This window comes from Pseudophryne corroboree, chromosome 1, assembly GCF_028390025.1.
Source record: "Pseudophryne corroboree isolate aPseCor3 chromosome 1, aPseCor3.hap2, whole genome shotgun sequence".
NCBI classification, from domain to species: domain Eukaryota; kingdom Metazoa; phylum Chordata; class Amphibia; order Anura; family Myobatrachidae; genus Pseudophryne; species Pseudophryne corroboree.
In genome coordinates this window covers 485,453,110-485,473,454 of record NC_086444.1, presented here as the reverse complement: position 1 = coordinate 485,473,454, position 20,345 = coordinate 485,453,110, and the positions used below count along the sequence as shown (strand labels likewise).

The 20,345-nt window shown below is 47.9% G+C and overlaps 1 protein-coding gene across 7 annotated transcripts in view; it reads right to left on the bottom strand.

The window, feature by feature from the left end:
- The window catches only part of GKAP1 (G kinase anchoring protein 1), a 170,275-nt gene that overhangs the window by 113,149 nt on the left and 36,781 nt on the right, over window positions 1-20,345 (bottom strand). For all 7 annotated transcript variants that reach the window (XR_010171853.1, XR_010171851.1, XR_010171850.1 and 4 more), the window contains one exon: window positions 17,544-17,678. Coding sequence is in view for 1 of the 7 variants with exons in the window: in XM_063913800.1 (XP_063769870.1) it covers window positions 17,544-17,678 (135 nt within the window). In the remaining 6 variants the exon portion in view is untranslated. The remainder of the gene's footprint in view (window positions 1-17,543; window positions 17,679-20,345) is intronic.

The following is a 20,345-nucleotide window of genomic DNA, read 5'->3' as shown; positions in this document are numbered from 1 at the left end:
ACATTAGTACCATGGGGTATAGACGGGTCCCTTGGGAAGTTTATGAGTTTAATAGTGTGGGCTGGCTCCTCCCTGACTCAGTCTAGAAACTGTGCCCGAGGAGACGGACATACTTCGAGAGAAGGAAATACACAGATAGTGGTGAGATTCATACCAGCTCACACATAACAGAATACCAAGCTTACCAGCTTGAAACAAGTCAGCAACAGCTGAACAACAGTACTTAACCAAGTAACAACGCAGTACTTAACTAAGTAACAAATGCAGGAAAAATAAAGCATCCTTTACGGACTACGAGAAAAGGATTTACCGGTAGGTAATTAAAATCCTATTTTCTCTTACGTCGTAGAGGATGCTAGGGTCCACATTAGTACTATGGGGATGTACCAAAGCTCCCAGTACGGGAGGGAGAGCGCGGAGGCTCCTGCAGAACCGAGGACAAAGTATCGAACTTGTAGAACTTTGCAAACGTGTTCGAACCTGACCAAGTAGCCGCTCTGCAAAGTTGTAAAACCGAGACACCCCGGGCAGCCGCCCAGGAAGAACCCACTGTACAAGTAGAGTGGGCCTTAACGGATTTTGAACACGGCAAGCCTGCGTAAAATAAGCATGCTGGATAGTACACCTGATTCAGCGAGAAATCGTCTGCATAGAAGCAGGCCACCCAACCTTTTTGGAATCATAAAGAACAGAGCGTCCGATTTTCTATGACGAGAAGGTCTCTACACATAAATCTTCAAAGCCCTCACAACATCCAAGGACTTTGAGGTAATTGAGGAGTCAGTAGCCACTGGCACCACAATAGGTTGGTTGATATGAAAAGCCGACACAACCTTCAGAAGAAATTGCCAATGCGTCCCGAGCTCAGCTCTATCTTCATGGAAAATCAAGTAGGGGCTCTTGCAGGACAATGCCCCCAATTCTGACACACGTCTAGCAGATGCTAATGCCAACAGTGTGACCGCCTTCCAAGTAAGAAACTTCACATCAACCTCCTGTAAAGGCTCAAACCAATCTGACTGCAGGAACTGCAGCACCACATTAAGATCCCAAGGTGCCATAGGAGGCACAAAGGGAAGTTGGATGTGCAGTACCCCTTTCAAGAATGTCTGAACCTCAGGGAGGGCAGCCAATTGTTTCTTGAAGAAAATGGACAAGGCTGAAATCTGGACATTTATGGGGCCCAAGCGTAGGCCCACATCCACACCAGCTTGCAGAAAATAAGATTTTACTCACCGGTAAATCTATTTCTCGTAGTCCGTAGTGGATGCTGGGGACTCCGTAAGGACCATGGGGAATAGACGGGCTCCGCAGGAGACTGGGCACTCTATAAGAAAGATTTGGTACTATCTGGTGTGCACTGGCTCCTCCCTCTATGCCCCTCCTCCAGACCTCAGTTAGGATACTGTGCCCGGAAGAGCTGACACAATAAGGAAGGATTTTTGAATCCCGGGTAAGACTCATACCAGCCACACCAATCACACCGTATAACTCGTGATACTATACCCAGTTAACAGTATGAAATATAACTGAGCCTCTCAACAGATGGCTCAACAATAACCCTTTAGTTAGGCAATAACTATATACAAGTATTGCAGACAATCCACACTTGGGATGGGCGCCCAGCATCCACTACGGACTACGAGAAATAGATTTACCGGTGAGTAAAATCTTATTTTCTCTAACGTCCTAGTGGATGCTGGGGACTCCGTAAGGACCATGGGGATTATACCAAAGCTCCCAAACGGGCGGAAGAGTGTGGATGACTCTGCAGCACCGAATGAGAGAACTCCAGGTCCTCCTCAGCCAGGGTATCAAATTTGTAGAATTTTGCAAACGTGTTTGCCCCTGACCAACTAGCAGCTCGGCAAAGTTGTAAAGCCGAGACCCCTCGGGCAGCCGCCCAAGATGAGCCCACCTTCCGTGTGGAATAGGCTTTTACAGATTTAGGCTGCGGTAAGCCTACCGCAGAATGCGCCAGCTGAATAGTGCTACAAATCCAGCGCGCAATAGACTGCTTAGAAGCAGGAGCACCTATCTTGTTGGGTGCATACAGGACAAAAAGCGAGTCAGTCTTTCTGACTCCAGCCGTCCTGGAAACAAAGTTTCAAGGCCCTGACTACATCCAGTAACTTGGAATCCTCCAAGTCCCCAGTAGCCGCAGGCACCACAATAGGTTGGTTCAAGTGAAAAGCAGATACCACCTTAGGGAGAAACTGGGGACGGGTCCTCAATTCTGCCCTATCCATATGAAAAATCAGATAAGGGCTTTTACAAGACAAAGCCGCCAATTCTGACACACGCCTGGCCGAAGCCAAGGCCAATAACATGACCACTTTCCACGTGAGATATTTCAGATCCACAGTTTTAAGTGGTTCAAACCAATGTGATTTTAGGAAACTCAACACCACATTGAGATCCCAAGGTGCCACGGGAGGCACAAAAGGGGGCTGAATATGAAGCACTCCCTTTACAAAAGTCTGAACTTCAGGCAGTGAAGCCAGTTCTTTCTGGAAGAAAATCGACAGGGCCGAAATCTGGACTTTAATGGAACCCAATTTTAGGCCCATAGTCACTCCCGACTGTAGGAAGTGTAGAAAGCGACCCAGCTGAAATTCCTCTGTTGGGGCCTTCCTGGCCTCACACCACGCAACATATCTTCGCCAAATACGGTGATAATGGTTCGCGGTTACTTCTTTCCTGGCTTTTATTAGCGTAGGAATGACTTCCTCCGGAATGCCCTTTTCTTTTAGGATCCGGAATTCAACCGCCATGCTGTCAAACGCAGCCGCGGTAAGTCTTGGAACAGACAGGGCCCCTGCTGCAGCAGATCCTGTCTGAGCGGTAGAGGCCATGGGTCCTCTGATATCATTTCTTGAAGTTCCGGGTACCAAGCCCTTCTTGGCCAATCCGGAACCACGAGTATCGTTCTTACTCCTCGCCTTCTTATTATTCTCAGTACCTTTGGTATGAGAGGCAGAGGAGGGAACACATAAACCGACTGGTACACCCACGGTGTCACTAGAGCGTCCACAGCTATCGCCTGAGGGTCCCTTGACCTGGCGCAATCTCTCTTTAGTTTTTTGTTGAGGTGGAACGCCATCATGTCCACCTGTGGCCTTTCCCAACGGTTTACCAACAGTAGGAAGACTTCTGGATGAAGTCCCCACTCTCCCGGGTGTAGGTCGTGTCTGCTGAGGAAGTCTGCTTCCCAGTTGTCCACTCCCGGAATGAACACTGCTAACAGTGCTAGTACGTGATTTTCCGCCCATCGGAGAATCCTTGTGGCTTCCGCCATTGCCATCCTGCTTCTTGTGCCGCCCTGTCGGTTCACATGGGCGACTGCCGTGATGTTGTCTGACTGGATCAGTACCGGCTGGTTTTGAAGCAGGGGTCTTGCCTGACTTAGGGCATTGTAAATGGCCCTTAGTTCCAGAATATTTATGTGTAGGGAAGTCTCCTGACTTGACCATAGTCCTTGGAAGTTTCTTCCCTGTGTGACTGCTCCCCAGCCTCGAAGGCTGGCATCCGTGGTTACCAGGACCCAGTCCTGTATGCCGAATCTGCGGCCCTCTAGAAGATGAGCACTCTGCAGCCACCACAGTCGAGACACCCTGGTCCTTGGAGACAGGGTTATCATTTGATGCATCTGAAGATGCGATCCCGACCACTTGTCCAAGAGGTCCCACTGGAAGGTCCTCGCATGGAACCTGCCGAATGGAATTGCTTCGTATGAAGCCACCATTTTTCCCAGTACTCGTGTGCAGCGATGCACCGATACCCGTTTTGGTTTTAGGAGGTCTCTGACTAGAGATGACAGCTCCTTGGCTTTCTCCTGCGGGAGAAACACTTTTTTCAGTTCTGTGTCCAAAATCATCCCCAGGAACAGTAAGCGAGTGGAAGGAACCAGTTGTGACTTTGGAATGTTTAGAATCCAGCGATGCTGTTGTAGCACTTCCCGAGATAGTGCTACTCCGACCAGTAACTGCTCCCTGGACCTCGCCTTTATAAGGAGATCGTCCAAGTACGGGATAATTAAAACTCCCTTTTTTCGAAGGAGTATCATCATTTCTGCCATTACCTTGGTAAACACCCTCGGTGCCGTGGACAGTCCAAACGGTAGTGTCTGGAATTGGTAATGGCAATCCTGTACCACAAATCTGAGGTACTCCTGGTGAGGAAGGTAAATAGGGACATGCAGGTAAGCATCCTTGATGTCCAGGGATACCATGTAATCCCCCTCGTCCAGGCTTGCAATAACCGCCCTGAGCGATTCCATCTTGAACTTGAATTTTGTTATGTAAGTGTTCAAGGATTTCAAATTTAAAATGGGTCTCCACGAACCGTCTGGTTTCGGTACCACAAACAGTGTGGAATAGTAGCCCCGGCCTTGTTGAAGTAGGGGTACCTTGACTATCACCTGCTGGGAATACAGCTTGTGAATGGCCTCTAGCACAGCCTCCCTGCCCGATGGAGTCGTCGGTAAGGCTGATTTGAGGAAACGGCGGGGGGGAGGCGCCTCGAATTCCAACTTGTACCCCTGAGATACTACTTGAAGGAATCAGGGATCCACCCGTGAGCGAGCCCACTGATCGCTGAAATTCTTGAGGCGGCCCCCCACCGTACCTGGCTCCGTCTGTGGAGCCCCACCGTCATGCAGCGGATTTGGAAGAAGCGGGGGAGGACTTTTGGTCCTGGGAACCTGCTGTGTGTTGCAGCTTTTTCCCCCTTCCTCTGCCTCTAGACAGAAAGGACCCGCCTTTTCCCCGCCTGTTTTTCTGGGGTCGAAAGGACTGTACTTGGTAATACGGTGCTTTCTTAGGCTGTGAGGGGACATGGGGCAAAAATGCAGACTTCCCAGCCGTTGCTGTGGAAACAAGGTCTGAGAGACCGTCCCCGAATAACTCCTCACCCTTATAAAGCAAAACTTCCATGTGCCTTTTAGAATCTGCATCTCCTGTCCACTGCCGAGTCCATAAGCCTCTTCTAGCAGAAATGGACAAAGCACTTATTCTAGATGCCAGCCGGCAGATCTCCCTCTGTGCATCTCTCATGTATAAGACCGAGTCTTTTATATGCTCTATGGTTAGCAATATAGTGTCTCTGTCTAGGGTGTCAATATTTTCCGACAGGGAATCTGACCAAACAGCAGCAGCACTGCACATCCAGGCTGAAGCAATAGCTGGTCTCAGTATAACACCAGTGTGTGTGTAAATAGATTTTAGGATAGCCTCCTGCTTTCTATCAGCAGGTTCCTTTAGGGCGGCCGTATCCGGAGACGGTAGTGCCACCTTTTTAGACAAACGTGTGAGCGCTTTATCCACCCTAGGGGGAGTTTCCCAACGTGACCTATCCTCTGGCGAGAAAGGGAACGCCATTAGTAATTTTTTTGAAATCACCAATTTTTTATCGGGGAAAGTGCACGCTTCTTCACACACCTCATTCAACTCCTCAGATGGGGGAAAAACTAAAGGTAGTTTTTTCTCCCCAAACATAATACCCTTTTTTGAGGTACCTGGGTTTATATCAGTAAGGTGCAATACCTCTTTCATTGCCTCAATCATGCCACAAATGGCCCTAGTGGACATTAAATTTGACTCGTCGTCGTCGACGACACTTGCATCAGTATCCGTGTCGACATCTGTGTCTGCCATCTGAGGTAGTGGTCGTTTCAGGGCCCCTGACGGCCTTTGAATCGTCTGGGCAGGCACGAGCTGAGAAGCCGGCTGTCCCGCATTTGGCATGTCGTCAAATTTTTTATGTAAGGAGTCGACACTTGCACGTAATTCCTTCCATAAATCCATCCACTCAGGTGTCTGCCCCGCAGGGGGTGACATCACATTAATAGGCATCTGCTCCGCCTCCACATAAGTCTCCTCATCAAACATGTCGACACAGCCGTACCGACACACCGCACACACACACAGGGAATGCTCTTACAAGGAGACAGGACCCCACAAAAGCCCTTTGGGGAGACAGAGAGAAAGTATGCCAGCACACACCAGAGCGCTATAATAATACAGGGACTAACTGAATTATGACCCTTTATAGCTGCTTATTATATTAAACTGCGCCCAAATTTAGTGCCCCCCTCTCTTTTTTACCCTTTCCGTAGTGTAGACTGCAGGGGAGAGTCAGGGAGCTTCCTTCCAGCTGAACTGTGAGGGAATAATGGCGCCAGTGTGCTGAGGGAGAAGGCTCCGCCCCTTTTTCGGCGGCCTTTCTCCCGCTTTTTTCTGTAATCTGGCAGGGGTAATTACCACATATATAGCCTCTGGGACTATATATTGTGGTTATTTTGCCAGCCAAGGTGATATTATTGCTGCTCAGGGCGCCCCCCCCCAGCGCCCTGCACCCTCAGTGACCGGAGTGTGAAGTGTGTATGAGGAGCAATGGCGCACAGCTGCAGTGCTGTGCGCTACCTTGGTGAAGACTGATGTCTTCTGCCGACGATTTTCCGGACCATCTTCATGCTTCTGGCTCTGTAAGGGGGACGGCGGCGCGGCTCCGGGAACGAACACCAAGGACGGGTCCTGCGGTCGATCCCTCTGGAGCTAATGGTGTCCAGTAGCCTAAGAAGCCCAAGCTAGCTGCAAGCAGGTAGGTACGCTTCTTCTCCCCTTAGTCCCTCGATGCAGTGAGCCTGTTGCCAGCAGGTCTCACTGTAAAATAAAAAACCTAATTTTAAACTTTCTTTCTAGAAGCTCAGGAGAGCTAGTGTGCAACCAGCTCGGGCCGGGCACAGAAATCTAACAGAGGTCTGGAGGAGGGGCATAGAGGGAGGAGCCAGTGCACACCAGATAGTACCAAATCTTTCTTATAGAGTGCCCAGTCTCCTGCGGAGCCCGTCTATTCCCCATGGTCCTTACGGAGTCCCCAGCATCCACTAGGACGTTAGAGAAAAAGGAGAAACCACCCTAGTTGAAACTCCACCATAGGAAACTTCTTGGATTCACACCAAGACACATACTTTTTCCAAATTCGATGTAATGTTTAGACGTTACTCCTTTTCTAGCCTGTATCAGGATAGGAATAACCTTGTTCGAAATACCCTTCCAAGCTAAGATCTAGCGTTCAACCTCCATGCTGTCAAACACAGCCGTGGTAAGTCTTGATAAGTGAACGGCCCCTGTTGCAGAAGGTCCTCGCGAAGAGGAAGAGGCCTCGGATCTTCCAGCAGTAACTCCAGAAGATCCGCGTACCAAGCCCTTCTTGGCCAGTCCGAAGCAATGAGGATAACCTGAACTCTTTCTTTTTATTAGTTTTAGAATCCTTGGGATGAGTGGAAGTGGAGGGAACACATACACTGACTGGAACACCCACGGAGTCACCAGAGCGTCCACCACCACTGCCTGTGGGTCTCTCGACCTGGAACAGTACCTTTGAAGCGGGAGGCCATCATGTCTATTTGAGGTACACCCCAAAAACCTGTCACCTCCGCGAACACCTCCGGGTGGAGGCCCCACTCTCCTGGATGGAGATTGTGTCTGCTGAGGAAGTCCGCTTCCCAGTTGTCAACTCCCGGAATGAAGATTGCTGACAGCGCCACCACGTTTTTCTGCCCAAAGGATGATTCTGGTCACCTCTGACATTGCAGCCCTGCTCTTCGTTCCGCCCTGTCGGTTTATGTAGGCCACTGTCGTTACATTGTCCAACTGAACTTGAATGGCCTGATCTTTTAGAATATGTGCCGCCTGTAGAAGACCGTTGTACACGGCCCTTAGTTCCAGAATGTTTGTCGGGATGATGGATTCCAGACTTGCCACCTTCCTTGGAAGTTTTCATCTTGGGCGACTGCACCCCAACTTCTGAGACTTGCATCCGTGGTTAGAAGGATCCAATGCTAAATCCCGAATCTGCGGCCCTCTAGTATGTGAGAAGTTTGCAGCCACCAGAGGAGCGAGATTCTGGATTTCGGCGACAGACGTATCCTCTGGTGCATGTGAAGATGCGAACCAGACCACTTGTCCAGTTGGAAGGACCGTGCATGAAATCTTCCGTACTGTAGAGCCTCGTAGGAGTCAACCATCTTTCCCAGAAGGCGAATGCACTGATGAACTGACACCCGGGCTGGCTTCAGGACATCCTGGACCATTGTTTATATCACCAACGATTTCTCCGCCGGTAGAAACACCCTCTGTACTACCGCGTTGAGGATCATCCCTAGGAAGGACAGCATCCTTGTTTGCTCCAAAAGTGACTTTGGAAGATTCAGGATCCATCCATGATCCTGGAGTAGTTGAGTTGAGAGAGCAATGCTCTGTAACAACTTCTGCCTGGAAGACGCCTTTATTAGCAGATTGTCCAGATAAGGAATTAAGTTCACACCCTGCTTGTGGATGAGTAGCATAATTTCCGCCATGACCTTGGTGAACACCCTCTGTGCCGTGGAGAGGCCAAACGGCAGTGCCTGGAACGGATAGTGACAGTCCAGTAGCGCAAATCTTAAATAAGCCTGGTGAGGCAGCCAGACCGGAATGTGAAGGTACGCATCCTTGATATCTAGGGATACCAGAAATACCCCCTCCTCCAGACCTGAGATCACAGCTCTCAGAGACTCCATCTTGAATTTGAAGTCCCCCAAATAAGGGTTCAATGACTTTAGGTTCAATATTGGCCTGACCGAACCATCCAGTTTCGGTACCACAAACAGGTTTTAGTAATAACCCTTGTTTGCTAGGTGAGGTGGAACTGGAAAAATGAAATTTGACTTTAGCAATTTTTGAATGGCTTCCTGTAGGATAGCACTTTCTGTCAGCGAAGCTGGTAAGCCTTATTTGAAGAATCTGTGAGGTGGGAGTTCTTGAAACTCCAGTCTGTACCCCTGGGTAACAATATCCTGTACCCCCTGGGTGACAATATCCTGTACCCAGGGATCCAGGCATGAGGACGCCCAGACATGACTGAAATTTCTTAGTCTTGCTCACACCTGCCCGATCTCCAGGCTGGGCGGTCCACTATCATGCCGAGGATTTTGAGGACGCAGAACCAGGTTTCTGTTCCTGGGAACCTGTTGGTGCAGGTTTTCTGGATTTCCCCCGACCTCCTCTAAAGAAAGTGGAAGGGGGTTTGGACTTCACTTTCGCGGTCCGAAAGGACTGCATTGTAGGCATTGTAGACGTAGGATAAGATTTCCTAGTCGGCGGTGTTGCAGAAGGAAGAAAAGTTGACTTACCTGCAGTTGCCGTGGATATCCACACATCTAATGCTTCCCCAAACAGAGCCTAACCTGTGAAGGGTAGGTTCTCCACACTCTTCATGGATTAAGCATCCGCAGACCATTGGCGCAGCCAGAGTCCCCTGCGTGCAGAGACAGCCATGGAAGAAGCTCTTGCATTAAGATGTCCAAGATCCTTCATGGCTTCCACCATGAAACCTGCAGAATCCTGTATGTGATGTAAAAACAATTCAATGTCACTTCTATCCATCGAATCTAATTCCTCTAGTAAAGTGCCTGACCACTTTACTATGGCATTAGAAATCCACGTACAAGAAATAGTGGGTCGTAAAGCTGCACCATTAGCTGTGTATAATGATTTGAGTGTAGTCTCAATCTTGCGGTCAGCCGGCTCTTTTAAAGCGGTGGACCCAGGGACAGGTAAAACCACCCTCTTAGACAACCTAGATACAGAAGCGTCTACTACAGGGGGGTTTTCCCACTTTTTCCTGTCCTCCTCAGGGAAAGGAGAAGCAATGAGAACCCTTTTTGGGATTTGGAACTTTTTCTTCGGGTTTTCCCAGGATTTTTCAAACAGTGCGTTTAATTCCTTAGACACAGGGAATGTAAGGGAAGTTTTCTTATTGTCTGTAAAATAAGCCTCCTCTACCTGCTCAAGTACCTTAGCAGTAATGTGTAAAATGTCCCTAATAGCCTCAATCATGAGTTGCACGCCCTTAGCATGGGATGCCTCACCCCCCCAGTATATCACCATCCCCTGAATCAGAGTCTGTGTTCATGTCAGCTTGCATTATCTGGGCAAGAGCATGCTTTTTAGGGTATATACCAGGGGCTTTTAAAGAGGCAGTGGGAGCTGAATACGACAAATCCTCTACAGATTATCTTAAAACCTGTGTGTTTCAGTCTCAGTATGAGCTATCCTAGATGAAATCTGGGATATCATTCCCCGGATAGAAGCCACCCATGGGGGTTCAGATTCAGAAGCCTGGGACAGTATATTACATTCCTGAGTACATGGAATAGACTCTTCAGGAGAAGATACACACTCTGCAGCACAAGACACAGAGTCCCTGGACATGGTAATGTGAGATAGATCAACACACACAGGAAAATGTAGACACAGTTTTCCCCCAAAGTACCTTCAGAGAGACACAGAGTATAAGGAGCCAGCCACACAGCGGCCCAGTAGGCAGTTGTTATGATAAATGCCTGGCGCTGACTGAATAACCTCAATTGATTACACAGTGAAATATAACACTCTCCCCCCCATGTCTAATACACCATGGTACCGCAGAGGATATCTGGAGTGAAGAGGGGGGCAGCGCTCCCTGTAGTGTGGTCTGCAGGGAGAAAATGGCGCTGGCGAGTGCTGGATCCGCTCTGAGGAAGAAGCCCTGCCCCCTGTAATGGCGCGTCTTCCCGCTGATGAGATTATACTGGCCTGAAGTAAAATAAGAATTTACTTACCGATAATTCTATTTCTCATAGTCCGTAGTGGATGCTGGGAACTCCGAAAGGACCATGGGGAATAGCGGCTCCGCAGGAGACTGGGCACAAAAGTAAAAGCTTTAGGACTACCTGGTGTGCACTGGCTCCTCCCCCTATGACCCTCCTCCAAGCCTCAGTTAGGATACTGTGCCCGGACGAGCGTACACAATAAGGAAGGATTTTGAATCCCGGGTAAGACTCATACCAGCCACACCAATCACACCGTACAACTTGTGATCTGAACCCAGTTAACAGCATGATAACAGAGGAGCCTCTGAAAAGATGGCTCACAACAATAATAACCCGATTTTTGTAACAATAACTATGTACAAGTATTGCAGACAATCCGCACTTGGGATGGGCGCCCAGCATCCACTACGGACTATGAGAAATAGAATTATCGGTAAGTAAATTCTTATTTTCTCTGACGTCCTAGTGGATGCTGGGAACTCCGAAAGGACCATGGGGATTATACCAAAGCTCCCAAACGGGCGAGAGAGTGCGGATGACTCTGCAGCACCGAATGAGAGAACTCCAGGTCCTCCTCAGCCGGGGTATCAAATTTGTAGAATTTAGCAAACGTGTTTGCCCCTGACCAAGTAGCTGCTCGGCAAAGTTGTAAAGCCGAGACCCCTCGGGCAGCCGCTTGTTGGGTGCATACAGGATAAACAGCGAGTCAGATTTTCTGACTCCAGCCGTCCTGGAAACATATATTTTCAGGGCCCTGACTACGTCCAGCAACTTGGAGTCCTCCAAGTCCCTAGTAGCCGCAGGTACCACAATAGGCTGGTTTAAGTGAAACGCCGAAACCACCTTAGGGAGAAATTGAGGACGAGTCCTCAATTCTGCCCTGTCCGTATGAAAAATTAGGTAAGGGCTTTTATAGGATAAAGCCGCCAATTCTGAGACACGCCTGGCTGAAGCCAGGGCTAACAGCATTACCACTTTCCATGTGAGATATTTTAAGTCCACAGTGGTGAGTGGTTCAAACCAATGTGATTTTAGGAACCCCAAAACTACATTGAGATCCCAAGGTGCCACTGGAGGCACAAAAGGAGGCTGTATATGCAGTACCCCCTTGACAAACGTCTGAACTTCAGGAACTGAAGCTAGTTCTTTCTGGAAGAAAATCGACAGGGCCGAAATTTGAACCTTAATGGACCCTAATTTTAGGCCCATAGACAGTCCTGTTTGCAGGAAATGCAGGAAACGACCCAGTTGAAATTCCTCTGTAGGGGCCTTCCTGGCCTCACACCATGCAACATATTTACGCCAAATACGGTGATAATGTTGCACAGTTACATCCTTCCTGGCTTTGATCAGGGTAGGGATAACTTCATCCGGAATGCCTTTTTCCTTCAGGATCCGGCGTTCAACCGCCATGCCGTCAAACGCAGCCGCGGTAAGTCTTGGAACAGACAGGGTCCCTGCTGGAGCAGGTCCTTTCTTAGAGGTAGAGGCCACGGGTCCTCCGTGAGCATCTCTTGAAGTTCCGGGTACCAAGTCCTTCTTGGCCAATCCGGAGCCACGAGTATAGTCCTTACTCCTCTCCTTCTTATGATTCTCAGTACCTTGGGTATGAGAGGCAGAGGAGGGAACACATACACTGACTGGTACACCCACGGTGTTACCAGAGCGTCCACAGCTATTGCCTGAGGGTCCCTTGACCTGGCGCAATATCTGTCTAGTTTTTTGTTGAGGCGGGACGCCATCATGTCCACCTTTGGTTTTTCCCAACGGTTCACAATCATGTGGAAGACTTCTGGGTGAAGTCCCCACTCCCCCGGGTGGAGGTCGTGTCTGCTGAGGAAGTCTGCTTCCCAGTTGTCCACTCCCGGAATGAACACTGCTGACAGTGCTATCACATGATTTTCCGCCCAGCGAAGAATCCTTGCAACTTCCGTCATTGCCCTCCTGCTTCTTGTGCCGCCCTGTCTGTTTACGTGGGCGACTGCCGTGATGTTGTCCGACTGGATCAACACCGGCTGACCCTGAAGCAGAGGCCTTGCTCGACTTAGGGCATTGTAAATGGCCCTTAGTTCCAGGATATTTATGTGAAATGACGTTTCCATGCTTGACCACAAGCCCTGGAAATTTCTTCCCTGTGTGACTGCTCCCCAGCCTCTCAGGCTGGCATCCGTGGTCACCAGGACCCAGTCCTGAATGCCGAATCTGCGGCCCTCTAGAAGATGAGCACTCTGCAACCACCACAGGAGAGACACCCTTGTCCTTGGAGACAGGGTTATCCGCTGATGCATCTGAAGATGCGATCCGGACCATTTGTCCAGCAGATCCCACTGAAAAGTTCTTGCGTGGAATCTGCCGAATGGAATCGCTTCGTAAGAAGCCACCATTTTTCCCAGGACCCTTGTGCATTGATGCACTGACACTTGGCCTGGTTTTAGGAGGTTCCTGACTAGCTCGGATAACTCCCTGGCTTTCACCTCCGGGAGAAACACCTTTTTCTGGACTGTGTCCAGAATCATCCCTAGGAACAGCAGACGTGTCGTCGGAATCAGCTGCGATTTTGGAATATTTAGAATCCACCCGTGCTGTCGTAGTACTACTTGACATAGTGCTACTCCGACCTCTAACTGTTCCCTGGACCTTGCCCTTATCAGGAGATCGTCCAAGTAAGGGATAATTAAGACGCCTTTTCTTCGAAGAAGAATCATCATTTCGGCCATTACCTTGGTAAAGACCCGGGGTGCCGTGGACAATCCAAACGGCAGCGTCTGAAACGGATAGTGACAGTTCTGTACCACAAACCTGAGGTACCCTTGGTGAGAAGGGCAAATTGGGACATGGAGGTAAGCATCCTTGATGTCCAGAGACACCATATAGTCCCCTTCTTCCAGGTTCGCTATCACTGCTCTGAGTGACTCCATCTTGAATTTGAACCTTTGTATGTAAGTGTTCAAGGATTTCAGATTTAAAATAGGTCTCACCGAGCCGTCCGGCTTCGGTACCACAAACAGCGTGGAATAATACCCCTTTCCCTGTTGTAGGAGGGGTACCTTGATTATCACCTGCTGGGAATACAGCTTGTGAATGGCTTCCAATACCGCCTCCCTGTCGGAGGGAGACGTTGGTAAAGCAGACTTCAGGAACCGGCGAGGGGGAGACGTCTCGAATTCCAATTTGTACCCCTGAGATACTACCTGCAGGATCCAGGGGTCCACTTGCGAGTGAGCCCACTGTGCGCTGAAATTCTTGAGACGGGCCCCCACCGTGCCTGAGTCCGCTTGTAAGGCCCCAGCGTCATGCTGAGGACTTGGCAGAAGCGGGGGAGGGCTTCTGTTCCTAGGAAGAGGCTGCCTGCTGCAGTCTTTTTCCCCTTCCTCTGCCCCGGGGCAGATAGGAGTGGCCTTTTGCCCGCTTGCCCTTATGGGGACTAAAGGACTGAGCCTGAAAAGACGGTGTCTTTTTCTGTTGAGAGGTGACCTGGGGTAAAAAGGTGGATTTCCCAGCCGTTGCCGTGGCCACCAGGTCCGATAGACCGACCCCAAATAACTCCTCCCCTTTATACGGCAATACTTCCATATGCCGTTTGGAATCCGCATCACCTGACCACTGTCGCGTCCATAACCCTCTTCTGGCAGAAATGGACATCGCACTTACTCTTGATGCCAGAGTGCAAATATCCCTCTGTGCATCTCGCATATATAGAAATGCATCCTTTAAATGCTCTATAGTCAATAATATATTGTCCCTGTCCAGGGTATCAATATTTTCAGTCAGGGAATCCGACCAAGCCACCCCAGCACTGCACATCCAGGCTGAGGCGATTGCTGGTCGCAGTATAATACCAGTATGTGTGTATATACTTTTTAGGATATTTTCCAGCTTCCTATCAGCTGGTTCCTTGAGGGCGGCCGTATCAGGAGACGGTAACGCCACTTGTTTTGATAAGCGTGTGAGCGCCTTATCTACCCTAGGGGGTGTTTCCCAACGCGCCCTAACCTCTGGCGGGAAAGGGTATAATGCCAATAATTTTTTAGAAATTAGCAGTTTTTTTATCAGGGGAAACCCACGCTTCCTCACACACCTCATTTAATTCATCTGATTCAGGAAAAACTACGGGTAGTTTTTTCACACCCCACATAATACCCTTTTTTGTGGTACTTGTAGTATCAGAAATGTTCAAAACCTCCTTCATTGCCGTGATCATGTAACGTGTGGCCCTACTGGAAAATACGTTTGTTTCCTCACCGTCGACACTGGAGTCAGTGTCCGTGTCTGGGTCTGTGTCGACCATCTGAGGTAACAGGCGCTTTAGAGCCCCTGACGGTGTTTGAGACGCCTGTACAGGTAATAACTGATTTGCCGGCTGTCTCATGTCGTCAACAGTCTTTTGTAAAGTACTGACGCTATCACGTAATTCCTTCCATAAGACCATCCAGTCAGGTGTCGACTCCCTAGGGGGTGACATCACTATTACAGGCAATTGCTCCGCCTCCATACCATTTTCCTCCTCATACATGTCGACACAACGTACCGACACACAGCACACACACAGGGAATGCTCTGATAGAGGACAGGACCCCACTAGCCCTTTGGGGAGACAGAGGGAGAGTTTGCCAGCACACACCAGAGCGCTATATATATACAGGGATAACCTTATATAAGTGTTTTTCCCCTTATATAGCTGCTGTATTGATTTATCTGCCAAATTAGTGCCCCCCCTCTCGTTTTACCCTGTTTCTGTAGTGCAGGACTGCAGGGGAGAGTCAGGGAGACGTCCTTCCAGCGGAGCTGTGAGGGAAAATGGCGCTTGTGTGCCGAGGAGATAGGCTCCGCCCCCTTCTCGGCGGCCTTTCTCCCGCTTTTTTAAGGAAAAACTGGCAGGGGTTAAATGCATCCATATAGCCCAGGAGCTATATGTGATGTATTTTTTGCCATCTAAGGTGTTTTTATTGCGTCTCAGGGCACCCCCCCCCAGCGCCCTGCACCCTCAGTGACCGGAGTGTGAAGTGTGCTGAGAGCAATGGCGCACAGCTGCGGTGCTGTGCGCTACCTTATTGAAGACAGGACGTCTTCTGCCGCCGATTTCCCGGACCTCTTCTGTCTTCTGGCTCTGTAAGGGGGCCGGCGGCGCGGCTCTGGGACCCATCCATGGCTGGGCCTGTGATCGTCCCTCTGGAGCTAATGTCCAGTAGCCTAAGAAGCCCAATCCACTCTGCACGCAGGTGAGTTCGCTTCTTCTCCCCTTAGTCCCTCGGTGCAGTGAACCTGTTGCCAGCAGGATTCACTGAAAATAAAAAACCTATACTTAAACTTTTTCACTAAGCAGCTCAGGAGAGCCACCTAGTGTGCACCCTTCTCGTTCGGGCACAAAAATCTAACTGAGGCTTGGAGGAGGGTCATAGGGGGAGGAGCCAGTGCACACCAGGTAGTCCTAAAGCTTTTACTTTTGTGCCCAGTCTCCTGCGGAGCCGCTATTCCCCATGGTCCTTTCGGAGTTCCCAGCATCCACTAGGATGTCAGAGAAATGTGGTTACTAACAGCGGGATTAGTCCCTGTTAGCCCCTGTACAGCAGTGTAGGGTCTGTGCGCTGGCTCAGGGCGCCCTTCACAGCACCGCACATTGTACCACTGAGCCCTCAGGAGCGCTGTTTCGCAAGGGCTGCTCTCCAACCCTTATGCCGCCATTCTCGCCAGCGACCTGCTTACTGGGGTGCCGGCCTCATACTCACCACTCCATCTTCTGACTCTGTTAGGGGGTGGCGGTCGTGCTGCAGGAGTAAGCGGTCGCCTCGTGGGCTTGCGATCATCACCCTCAGGAGTTAAGTGTCCTGTCAGCGGAGATAGGAGCCATTAACCTCTAGAGTTGGATCCTACTACCCCCCTAAGTCCCACGAAGCAGGGAGGCTGTTGCCAGCAGCCTGCCTGTACCTAACTCTTTAATAAAAACAGTAAAACTAGAAAAACTCCTAGAAACTCCCCTAGCTGTGACCGGCTCCACTGAGCACATTTTCTAAACTGAGTCTGGTAGGAGGGGCATAGAGGGAGGAGCCAGCCCACACTATTAAACTCATAAAGTGCCCATGGCTCCCAAGGGATCAGTCTATACCCCATGGTACTAATGTGGACCCCAGCATCCTCTAGGATGTAAGAGAAATATGAACTGTTGGGGATACTTGAAGATCGCAGTCGGGAATCACTGGTCTAGTACTTCCCCTTACATCAGTTCCTTTCCTTCATGCAATTCCAGATATCTCTATGATCATATGAATTTTGTTATGTATTGCAAGGAGATACAGGCTAAGCTTGTTATGCTTCAAGTATATCAATGTACACTAAAGTAAAACTATAACCACTCTGTATGAAATTCTCTCCATATAATAGTACTGCCATTTGCACTATTTGGCAGGGTCTCGGCACTCAGTACAGTAGGAATGCTACCTATTACCATTGGTGCTGCTCCGATCTCTCCACAGCAGGAGATAATCCACAAAGCAACGTTACATTCATGTTTCTGCTTCAATTCTCTTCTGCTACAAACAGCACCAAAGGCAATTGGTAGAGGTCTTATTGGTGTGTCAATGGCTCATGCTAAATTAAGTGAATGGTAGGGAGGGATCACATTTAATATAAATATTATGACATCATAGTAAAGACTCTACCATTATACAGAGAAAAATGATACATTTGCCAGTGTTTTCCTCTAACCATGTGAAAATGATCTAATTGGAGAATTAGAAATATATAGAAATAAAATCATCATTACATACTGACCTGGTAGGAAGTATCTTAATTGAAACAAGTCTGATTAGATCAGATCTTTTGTCTCACATACAAAAATACATTACTACATCTCAGCTGTAATACCATTGTACTACTGATAAAAATGAAACCGTATGGGAACGCTCAGTACCTGCTCATCTCTCTGACGCCACTGTTGCCAGTCTTCTTCATGAGCACCTTTAGGCTGTGGAACAGAGTCCTGCTGAGGCCCACCACTGCCATGTGAGGATTTCTGGGGGATCTTCTTAAAAGCAAGATTTCTGAGCTGCCATGTAAACAAACATCACAGAGAATGGGTTTCACAAATTGTGCAGTGCATTGTCACTACAATAGCATGTTTCTTATGTATAGTTGCTCAGATAAAAAGCATTCAGTAATAATAAATATATATATCTATATATCTCTATATATTGCTATATATATATATATATATATATATCTATATTGGCAGGCCAATCTAGCACCAGCGATAGCGATGCGTGGGGCTGCGCATCACTATCGCTGTAGGGGGTACACACGGAGCGATAATGATCAAATTCTAAGCAATCTAGTCAGATTGCTTAGAATATCGCTCCGTGAGTACCCCCCTTAAGAAAATTTGTCCAACTTATCTCTTAGCAGAATATAAATCAAAGATCCTAATCTTATAAATAATTAGGCATCTCAAGATTAGCAATTAAATGTACAGAAGAGGAAAAAAGGACAGCAGTGAGTCATGAATAAGTAATAGAAGTACTTGCACTGGTGTCCAAAAGGGTCTAGCATATAATAATTTAAATACATGTATTGTATTCGCCCAAAATAAGCATTTATAGGCACTGGGCATTCAAATGCACAATATTCAGCTGTACTTAATTGTAGTCCTGGGTTATATAATCAAACAACGGAGAGCAGCATCTAAAAATGTAGTAAATGGGACTGAAATAATAGGATTTTGATAACCTACCGGTAAATCCTTTTCTCCTAGTACGTAGAGGATGCTGGGGACGACATCAAGACAATGGGGTATAGACGGGATCCGCAGGAGACATGGGCACTCTAAAGACTTTTCATTGGGTGAGAACTGGCTCCTCCCTCTACGCCCCTCCTCCAGACCCCAGTTGTAGGAACTGTGCCCAAGGGAGACTGACATTTCGAGGAGAGGAATTACTAAACTAGTGGTGAGATATCTACCAACTCACACCCTCAACCATGCCGCACACATGGCATTCAACATAACACACGCCAACAGGCATGAACTAATTGCAGCAAAATGCTGAAACCAAGATAACAACTTGTGTAACTGTAATAACTAAACTGCAGGTAAAGTACGCACTGGGACGGGCGCCCAGCATCCTCTACGGACTAGGAGAAAAGGATTTTTTTTTTTTAAATTGCGTATTTTTTATTGAAAGTTTTAAATGAACATCCCAAAAAGAATAATATGAAATAAAATAAAATAAAAAGTATACATATAAAACAAACAATACCGGCAGGTATAGTAAAGTATGCAGGATGCAATCAGAAGTACGGTCAGACAGGAGACACAGAATACAATTGCAGTACACGTCTAATAGTACAGGATATACAATACGCCCCACATTATAGAAATAAGCAGTAAGAGTAAGAGCCCACAGGCGCCATATGAGCTCACACATTGAGGATAAAATGATAAAATAAAAAAAGACTGACCCATGAGGCGTAGAAAAATACAAAAGTATTGGCACTGCAAACTATAGATAAAACACCTGCCTGAGTATACAGAAAAAAAAAGATAAGAAATAATTAAAATCCTAAGACCTCTGCGCTCAGAGAGAAAAAACAAAAAACCCTACAATACAGAACAAAAAACAAAACCCCCCAAAACAAACCACCTCAAAACCCCCCACCCTGTATAGCCTATCCCCAACCTAGGTATACCTGGATCCCCAAACGCCCATTAAACTACGTGACCTAACTGTCTAATACCCCCCTCCCTACCTTCCCTAATACCAGGATAAATTAAAAAAAATAAGTGACTGGGGCAAATAAAAAAGAAGAAGAAATATGGCCGAACAGTAAATAGAGTAGATCTCCCTCATATGAGAATAAAAAATAAAAATAAAAAATTAATATGTAAATATGGAGATATGATAAGCGACCCGGAAATATAAGGAATAGTGCTGGTAGCACCCTACAGATACAACAGTATATAGGGATATGTAACCCTTAAATAAGCGATGGTCAAATAAAACATATCTTAGAACCATCAAATAACGAAATTATATCAATGGTAAGACATACAAAAAACAGAATAGAACATAGTATTTAAGAAAGTATCAACAATAAAATAGAACATAGCCAAGGACCCGGTAACCAGTGAGGTATCATACAGACTTGGAAAGAAAGAAAATCAGTCCGGAGGATAAGCCCACTCTGGAATAAAGTCATTGGCCCTCATTCCGAGTTGATCGCTCGTTATTTTTTTTTCGCAACGGAGCGATTAGTCACTAATGTGCATGCGCAATGTCCGCAGTGCGACTGCGCCAAGTAAATTTGCTATGCAGTTAGGTATTTTACTCATGGCATTACAAGATTTTTTCTTCGTTCTGGTGATTGTAATGTGATTGACAGGAAGTGGGTGTTTCTGGGCGGAAACAGACCGTTTTATGGGTGTGTGTGAAAAAACGCTGCCGTTTCTGGGAAAAACGCGGGAGTGTCTGAAGAAACGGGGGAGTGTCTGGGCGAACGCTGGGTGTGTTTGTGACGTCAAACCAGGAACGAAACTGACTGAACTGTTCGCAGTTGCCGAGTAAGTCTCGAGCTACTCAGAAACTGCTAAGAAGTGTCTATTCGCAATTCTGCTAATCTTTCGTTCGCAATTTTACTATGCTAAGATTCACTCCCAGTAGGCGGCGGCTTAGCGTGTGCAAAGCTGCTAAAAGCAGCTTGCGAGCGAACAACTCGGAATGAC